This window comes from Choristoneura fumiferana, chromosome 24, assembly GCF_025370935.1.
Source record: "Choristoneura fumiferana chromosome 24, NRCan_CFum_1, whole genome shotgun sequence".
Lineage (NCBI taxonomy): Eukaryota > Metazoa > Arthropoda > Insecta > Lepidoptera > Tortricidae > Choristoneura > Choristoneura fumiferana.
The window spans coordinates 11396850-11406285 of NC_133495.1; the positions used below are offsets into that span (position 1 = coordinate 11396850).

Consider the following 9436-nt stretch of genomic DNA (forward strand, 5'->3'; position numbering starts at 1 on the left):
CCGCATCGTGGGGACGATGCGAGTGGTATGTGGGACTCTCCTCTCCTCCCCCTTCCGAGTGGAAGGAAAAAGAGAGGCATACCCACTAAAACCTGTCGATGGTCCTCTTTGCTTTTAGCAGATGCCACGGGCGCACTTGTGTGTTCCTACCGCGACATCCGCAAGCTGGCCCCGCTCTACAGGCTGAGCATCATAGAGCCGGGTCCCGCGCCAAGAGGGAGGTGGACCGACCATTTGGTCCCCCCCTCGACGTGTGGGCTGTCAAGGCTGGCAGGGAATCCCCATTCCCCACCAGCTAGCACCACTACGGGGGGCGAGGGCGGCGATATATTGCCGTCTTCTCCTCCCCGCTCGTCTGCGCCGGAGCGGGGGCGCCAGGGGATCTTCCTCGCGTTCCCGCTCCCTCTCCTCCTTCTGCGAAATGACTATTTCGCAGAAGGAGGCGACGGCCTCCCATGCCCTCTCACTTCCCAGCATGGCGTATACGACGCTGGGAAGCGAGAGGTCGCCGCCAATAGTCGCCACCAGGGTGCGGCGCTCGTCGAACCATGCAGGACACACCTCTAGGGTGTGCTGCGCCGTATCCTCTCCAGCGCCGCACCCGTGGCACGACGCCGTCTCTTCCCTTCCGATCCGACGCAGGTATCGTCCGAAACATCCGTGTCCGGAGAGCACCTGCGTGACTCGGAAGGTGAGGGACCCGTGGGTCCTTCCGCACCATTCGGGAGCTGTGGGCGTATGGCCTCGATCGTGCGGGTGCCGTATTCGGCGTCCGCTAGGCCATCTACCCAGAGCTCCATGACTTCAGATTTTCTCCTCTCCCGGCGTGAGCGACCTCCTCCGGGGCGAGTGAGTCGCCCCGGACTCTCTGCTCGGCCCGCGCCCGATATGCTTCAGCCAGCACACCCGCCTCTATCTCCCAGGAGTGCCGGCCAAAACGCAGGCCGCTGCGTGGCTCACCGTGCGGTAGGCCCGGCAAGCGCGCACCGCAATAATGCGTTGCGGCCTGCGGAGGAGGGCCCTGTTCGGCGCGTCGAGGGCTGCTGCCCATATCGGTGCGCCATATAGGGCCATGCTACGAATGGTCATGGCGAACAGTCGCCTGCAGAGCGCACCGGACCACCCAGGTTCGGGAGAAGCCTTGACAGGGCTGACGCCGCACTAACGAGGCGGGGGTCAGCGTCCGGAAGTGATCGCCGAATCGCCACCCCCGTCGAGGATAAGGCCCAGATACTTTATCTACTTGGGCTACGGAGGAGAAGTGGCGTAGGCTTCTCCACAGGGCCTTCAGCTAAGAAGGCCATTCTCCTCAAAGACAGCCGGAGCTGTTCCTCTCCTTTTAAACCCACCCCCCCAAGTTGGGTGATTATCCGACGCGCGCGCCCCCAAGGCAAACCCAGCCAGAACCCAACGCCAGGCGCTTTCGCGTCTGACAATAGGACCCAGCAAAGGCAGTCACGGATGAGCGCGCGCCCGATAGTCACCCAAATTCCCAGTTCTCCCGCCCCAGTGTTTGGTTCGCGGGAGCTGCTACGAGCCCCTACCCACCGCAAGGCGGGCATTCCCCTATCACCACCCGGGGACGCGCCACGTCCGCGGATCCCCTCCACTGGATCGCCGCGTCGGAGTTCACCTCTCCGCCCACTTAGACAGCTAAGCAGGTCCGTGGAACCTAAACCTACCTACTGTAAAGAACTCACTGGGCACTGGGGTAACAATTTAAACACAAAAAATATGTGAAATGGAATGGTGGCAGCGTTAGCGCACGCGCGGTTCGTATCACGTGACAGCGGTGACTGACTGACAGAGCAGCTCGGGCTTTAACGCTACCCTCAAGTTTTATTTATTAAATCCAAAAAACCTTAACCTACCCACAACCTTAAATCTAAGAAATAACATATTTGTTTGTGTGTGTGTGTGTGTGTGTGTGTGTGTGTGTGTGTGTGTGTGTGTGTGTGTGTACGCGTCGTCTACAATCTCCCCCGCGTGTCGTGTCGGTGACACTAATCTACCTGTGGTAACCGTGCGACGCGTGTGGCAGGTCGACGATACACCGCTGTACGCGTTTGGACATCCACGACTCTCACCCGACCATCCTGGCCAGGATGTGTCTGGACTATGCGTCCCCTTGCCCAACAATTTCGTGACGAGTTTGGATCGACTATTACAACGAGATCTCCTTGGCGCAAGTCCTCACTATCCTCTGTCCATTTTGATCGTGGCAAGAGTGTTGGAAGAATCTCTTTCATCCACCTACTCCAGAATAAATCAGCAAGGCGTTGAGCTATGCGCCATTGACGTCGTAGATAGAGGTCTCCTTCATTGAATTCTCCCGGTATTGGTAAACCCGATGACGAGCCGATCAAAAAATGATTGGGAGTCAAAGTTTCGTGGGCATCATGGTCTACAGAGACATGAGCTAAAGGTCGGCTGTTGACCATGGCTTCCACTTCCATCAGTAGCGTCATGAGCGTTTCGTCACGTGGCGCTCTTTCCTTGAGCACGGCTTTTAGCGCGGTCTTAACGCAACGTATCATACGCTCCCAGGCCCCCGCCATGTGAGGACTGGCTGGAGATATGAAATGCCATTCGACACCGTAATTTGTGGCATACTCGCACAAGTATTCCTGGTTTAGCGAGTCAAAAGACTTCTTTAACTCGATTTCGGCTCCCTTCAGGTTTGTTCCGTTATCAGAGTAAATTTTTGCCGGCCAACCACGCCTTGCGGCCATACGGCGAAGGGCCATGATGAGTGAGTCAGTCGATAACGAGGTTACTGTCTCGATATGCACGGCGCGCACGGTGAGGCACGTAAAGAGAACGCCATATCGTTTCTCACGTCGGCGACCAACTGTAACATCCATGGGGCCAAAAAGATCTACGCCGCAGTGCGTGAAAGGTCTCTGATGATGAGACAAACGACCCTCCGGCAAGTCACCCATTCTTGGAGGCTGTGGCTTTACTCGACGTAGCTTACAATGAAGACAACGTGAGGCTACAGCCCGTACAGTGGGGCGCAGTTTAATAATCCAATATCTTTGCCTGAGCTCATTCACTACCATTTCGTTGAAGGCGTGTGCTGCGCGCTCATGAAAATGTTTCACAATTAATCTGGTAATGTGGTCATGGCCGTCTAAAATAATGGGTCTTTTAACAGTCAAGCTGACTTCCCTCGTGGCATCGATGCGCCCCCCTACTCTAAGAAGACCGTCGTTCCCAAGAACCGGGGTCAGGGTGCGAAGTCGGCTAGTGGGGTCGATGTTTTTATTTTGCTTCAACTGATTAAATTCAGTCTTAAAATAGAGTTCCTGTGAATATTTCAATAGCAACAATTCGGCCCTTTCCAGCAAACACTTGTTAATCGTAGGTATGCCGCTCAGTTTACATTTTGCTATAAATAATAAAACCGCAGCTGTCGCGCGAAGCAATCTGAGCCAAGACGAAAAACGAGAGGGATCGGGTATAGGTAAGTTTGACTTATTGTTACTATTATTATTATTCATGATATGCACATTTTTTATTTCTAATTGTTCGCTATTAACCTTTTGTATGTTTACAGGTTCGCGCGGCCATCGGTCATCGGACAAAGAAAGGAACTCCGGTCCCGCATACCATTCGCAGCTACTTTCTAAGTGGTAATTATTATTTTTCGTAGCGACATCCGCTATGTTTAACTCAGACGGAACGTAATGCCATTCTTTAGCGCTGCTTAATGAATCTATTTCCCCGAGCCGGTTAGCCACGAATGTGTTATAGTTTCGATGGTCATTACGTACCCATAATAATACAGTAGTGGAGTCCGTCCAGTAAAATGTCCTGTCAGCCTGTAATCTGTGTTCTTTTTTCAGCGTATCCCCGAGACGGCACGCAAGCACAGCTGATTGCAATTCTAAGCGAGGAATAGACACGCATTTTACCGGTGCTAAACGACTTTTGCTCATTACGAAAGCCACGCTAATATCAGTCTTATCGCCATCGCAATAAGATCGCCAATAGGCTACTGCGGCATACGCGGTCGGGGATGCGTCACAAAAAATATGTAGGTCAAGTTTACGTGCGAGTGAATTGTTATTGTTTTTAATAAAATACCATCTCGGAATACGTAATTCATTTATAAAACTAATTTGACCGATCCATTCCCTAAACACGACAAACATTTCATCTGTCAAAACCTGATCCCAATCAATTCCCTGTTTCCAGGTGGACTGTAAAAGAATCTTTGCTTTCATGGTAAAAGGAGCCAGCAATCCATAAATGTCATAAATCGTCATAACTATGCGCAAGAGTTCTCTTTTAGTTGGCTTTTGCTGACCCTTTATTACGCCCTCACTAATATTTTTAAACGATAATTTAAAACCTAAACTATCCGTACTCGGATACCATAACAAACCAAGTGTTCGCTCAAACAACTCGTCTCCTTGGAAATCTAAACCTACGCAAGCTGCACTTAAGGTACTTTTTGGAGCGGCTTCGCAAACAACGGGGCTATTAGATGTCCAGTTCGTGATATCGAAACCACCTTGCGAATGGATGTATGTTATCTCCTGCATCGACTTAATAGCCGCGTCCTCATTAGTGAAAGAGTCAACATAATCGTCACAATAATGATTAGTTATTATTGCGTGTACTGAATCGGGCATTGTTTGTTTAAAACGTTCGGTGTTATGGTTTTTTACGTATTGTGCCACAAAGGGTGAGCAATTAGCGCCAAATATTAAGGAAGTCATGGCAAAATGTTTTATTTTGCCGTTTATTTTCCACAGAAAACGAAGCGCATGTTGATCTTCAGGTCTTATATTTACGCGTAAGAACATGTCACGTATATCCGCGGAAATACCTATTCTATTCTCACGAAACCTGAGCATGATACCTGTTAGAGATTCAAGCAAATCTGGTCCTTGTAACAAGTAACTGTTAAGGCAAAGACCGTTCGTGGTGGCTGCGGCGTCGAAAACCAATCTAAGTTTTTTTTTATTTGGATTATCGACGCCGAAGTGGGGGAGGTACCAAACCCGGGGTCCTGACTCATTAGGCTCGATTTCGCGAGCGTAATTGTTTACAAATAAGTGTTCAATTCTTTCTTTATACCGCTGAGCAAAACCTGGGTCACGTGTCATTTTTCGCTCAATAGACCTCAAGCGTGAGAGCGCATTTGGAAGCGAATCTGGCATATTGGCACTACTCTTCCACGGCAGACCTACCTCCCAGTGGCCATTAACCAACTGTGCAGTGCTCTTCAATATCTCGATCGCTTTCATGTCGAGACGATTCGGTCGCGCTGGTGCCGCAGAGACCCCGAGTGCGTCCAACTCAAAAGATTTGCGTACGAGCTCATTCAGGCTACGATCACTGATTATGCTGTCGTCATTTGCTGGAGAGACGGGTGTCACGTGACACACGGTATGAGCTAACAAGCGAGCGGCGTCAGAGCCAGCGCCGGACCGGTTTTCACCAGGAGCGTATGGGGAAGATAATGTAGACATAAAGCCGTGTACACACCAACCCAATGGAGTTAATGTAGCAAAGGGTTCGTTTTTCTTACCGGTTAACAATTGCAGTGGTTTAATTAAATTATAATTATCTTGACCAATCAAGACCTTTGGTTTAAGATTAATACCTGGAATATAATTTAAAACAATGTTGCGCAAATGTTTATACTGGGTAGTATTAACTTTTAACATATTTTGTTTAGGCAAGTTTAATTCTTTTATTTTTTGAGCATTAAATTCAGATACTTTATGATCATCATCTAGGCCACTTATGCTACAACTTACAGTCTCTGATGTACAAACTATTTCGTTGTTTTCCCAAGCACCGCACATACGCAATTGTCTCTTCTGTCCTTTTAGACCTATCAAGTCCGCAATATCACTCCCGATTAGCGAAATCGTCGCACCGTCGTCCAATAACGCGTACGTTGTGATCGCGCCCTTAGGGCCGCGCAAAACTACCGGCACAATTTTTAACATTACGATCGGATTAGACACTGATATTGTGTTATTAACACTTTCACTGTAATTGTCTACGTGGTCGCAGTCGTCACTGTGGTCGTCGCTGAGGCCGAGGGGCTCGTCGCCGGCGTCCTCCGCGGCAGTGTGGACGCGCTCGGGCGGCGCGAGCGCGGCCGGCGCGGGGCCCGGCGCGGCGCCCGGCGCAGGGCCGGCGGGCGCCGCGGGCCAGTGCAGCAGCTCGTGGTGCGGCAGGCCGCACTGATCGATCTCACAGTTCGCAGCAGGGCACTCGTCCTTGTTGTGTTTGTGTATGAGGCATTTATGGCACAAACGTCTACCTTTGACGAAACGCCATCGATCCCGTCGCATAGCCTTTTTGAATCTAGCACACTTTGGTAGGGCGTGAGTACTCTCGCGGCAAAATGCACATTTTTTATCTTCTATTGCTGTATTATTTGACTGTGACTGTGCCAGTATTATATGCTTATTTTCGTGGGATTTTCGTTCTTCGGGTTTTTTATAGGTATAAATATGGCTTATACCTGCTATTGACGCCTTCGTGGCTTCCTCGTACAAAAAATCTGAAAATAATTCGAGCTTAGGTTTATTTTCATCTTGGAGGGTGTAGGCATAGTAATCGGCCCACTTAGTGATGAGCGCCGTCGGGCACTTAGTAACAACTGCATTCATTAGTTCAGGACTACGTAAATAATCAACTTGTTTTATTGCTCGAGCGGCGGCTACGTAGTTTTTCACTTTTATAGAAAAGTTGACGAGTTCGTTGTGATACGTCGGCGGCAACGGTGGCAACTTTCTCAGCTGTACAGTGATCCTTTGTATGATAGTTTCGGGCCTGCCGTAACGTAATTCCAAGGCTTCTATGATGCTCACTGCCGATGTGTTGCCGATAAGAAGGGAAGATACCGTTTCTTTCGCTTCGCCGCGTAAACAATTACGTAACCGGCTAACATTCTCTGCATCACTGAATTCGCACAATCTGGAGGACTCAGTGTATGCGTTTTTGAATGACAACCATTCCATTGAGTCACCATAAAAAGGTGGAAGCTCCTTATTTGTTTTCATTCGTAATAAAGTTTGTCGATCATTGGCAGTGGCGGTGGTGATGGCATTCTTTAGTGCGTTAGCAAGTTGTTGGATGTCGCTAGGCGCGGCCGTGGCGGCGGGCGGCGCCCCGTGGTGCGGCTCAATATGCGGCTGCTTCATGGCATCCTCGTGGCTACGATCCATCCATTGATCCACTTTGTGCTTGATGCGGGATCTGGCACTTACACTGCCGTTTTGCGAACGTTCCAGTCGAAGCGCGGCAATATCCGCCGCTAACTTCTTTTCGTTGAGTTCAAGCTGTATGCGAGCATTAGCTTCCGCTACTTCCAATTCAAGCTGTTTCTTACGGGCAATGAACTGAAGCTCACTATCATTGGAGCGTTTGCTGCTGGTCGATGCTGGCACTTTAGGTGCTTCCGTTTTGACGCTGCGGTTTTCAGATGCAGCTCCACGTTTCCGGACGTCCATACTCTTCATAGACGTACGTTCATCTGAATAGGCTTCAGCGTCAAGTATCTTTCTTGTACTTTCTTGGATGACATTATCCATAACAGCTCGCTCTGATGTAGTAGCGATTTTGCATTTCGACGCTGGCGGTGTGCTAAACATGGCGGCCGACCGGTACTGTAGGTTTATCACTATGTGTTCAAATTCGTGTCAGTTAAATTGTATTTATTTATTCGGTTCGTGGGACCACTTTGTAAAGAACTCACTGGGCACTGGGGTAACAATTTAAACACAAAAAATATGTGAAATCGAATGGTGGCAGCGTTAGCGCACGCGCGGTTCGTATCACGTGACAGCGGTGACTGACTAACAGAGCAGCTCGGGCTTTAACGCTACCCTCAAGTTTTATTTATTAAATCCAAAAAACCTTAACCTACCCACAACCTTAAATCTAAGAAATAACATATTTGTTTGTATGTGTGTGTGTGTGTGTGTGTGTGTACGCGTCGTCTACACTAACCTTTTTTTTTTTTTTTTTTTTTGCGGTGGGAAAATGCATTACGCATACGACCGCGCCTTGGGGACGACGCGGAAGTTATGTGGGACTCCCTCCCCATACCTCCTGCCCTACGGGAAGGAGAGGGGAGGTATACCCACTAAAAACCCACCGGTATTCCCTCTTGCCGTTTTGCGAGTGCCCTGGGAGAACGAGTAGGCACCAGGAACCTAACCTAACCTAACCTAACCTAACCTTTTTTTTTTTTTATTAACGGTAGGAAAATGCTTTACGCATACGACCGCGCCGTGGGGACAGCGCGGAAGTTATGTGGGACTCACCTCCCCCGTACCCTTCTTCCAACTAGCGGAAGAAGGGGGAAAGGCATACCCACTAAAAACCTACCGGTATTCCTTCTCTTGCCATTTGCGGATGCCATGGGAGCAGTTAGTGACACCACGGCATCCGCTGGCCGCCCCAGCCTATGCCGGGGCTTCCGCGCCAAGAGGAGGGGGACCAGGAATACTTAGTCCTCCCCCTAGACTCGTGGACCATAACGGCCAGCAGGGGATCCCCATCCCCCGCCGACTGGCACCACTAGGGTTGGAGGGCAGCAGCAAACTGCCGCCTTCTCCTTCCCACCCGTCTGCGCCGGAGCGGGTGCGCGAGGGGATCGTTCTCACGCTCCCGCTCCCTCTCCTCCTTCTGCGACATAACGTCTTCGCAGAAGGAGGCGACGGCCTCCCAAGAGCTCTCGCTGCTCAGCATGGCATTAACGACGCTGGGCAGCGAGAGATCACCGCCGATCGTTGCCACCAGGGCACGACGCTGAGGGGTCCAGGCGGGGCATACCTCTAAGGTATGCTGAGCCGTATCCTCGTCAGCACCGCACTCGTGGCACGAAGCTGTCTCCTCCCTTCCAGCGACCTTGTGCAAGTACCGTCCGAAGCATCCGTGGCCGGAGAGCACCTGCACAAGGCGGAAGGTAAGGGACCCGTGTTCCCTCCGACACCAATCCTGGAGCACAGGGTGGATGGCTTCGATCGTGCGGAGGCCGTACTCAGCCTCCACTAGCTCATCCGCCCAGCGCTCCAGCACCTCTTCCCTCTGGACCTCTCGGGCCCGGGCCAGCTCCTCGGGAGCCAGGGATTCGCCACGTTCCCTGCGTTCCACTTTTGCCTTGTAGGCGTCGGCGAGCACGGCCGCTTCAATCTCCCAGGGGGGAGATCCGGCCAAAGCTCCAGCCGCTGCCCAGCCCACCGTCCGGTAGGCCCGGGCCATCCTTACCGCCATCACCCTTTGAGGCTTGCGTAGCAACGCTTTGGTGGTGGCGGTAAGGGATTCTGCCCATATTGGTGCCCCATATAGGGCCATACTTCGAATGACCCCTGCAAACAAGCGTCTGCAGGGGCATTCGGTCCGCCTACATTGGGCAGAAGCCGCCCCAAGGCTCCCGCCGCGCCTACGAGTCGGGGAG

At 51.3% G+C, this 9436-nt stretch overlaps 1 protein-coding gene across 1 annotated transcript; it reads left to right on the plus strand.

Moving 5' to 3' along the window:
- The first annotated feature begins 1690 nt into the window (after positions 1 to 1690).
- LOC141441520 (uncharacterized) lies at positions 1691 to 6048 on the plus strand. The gene is made up of 3 exons (XM_074106285.1): positions 1691 to 3466; positions 3560 to 3635; positions 3849 to 6048. The coding sequence occupies exons 1-3, from the start codon at positions 3370 to 3372 to the stop codon at positions 3982 to 3984; spliced, it is 309 nt and encodes a 102-aa protein (XP_073962386.1). The 5' UTR covers positions 1691 to 3369; the 3' UTR covers positions 3985 to 6048.
- Positions 6049 to 9436: the final 3388 nt, after the last annotated feature.

Coding starts and splice junctions, on each gene's coding strand:
- LOC141441520 (XM_074106285.1), top strand. CDS start 3,370: ATGCCGCTCAGTTTACATTTTGCTATAAATAATAAAACCGCAGCTGTC. Junction 3,467..3,559: donor ACGAGAGGGATCGGGTATAG/GTAAGTTTGACT, acceptor GTATGTTTACAG/GTTCGCGCGGCCATCGGTCA. Junction 3,636..3,848: donor TCGCAGCTACTTTCTAAGTG/GTAATTATTATT, acceptor TTCTTTTTTCAG/CGTATCCCCGAGACGGCACG.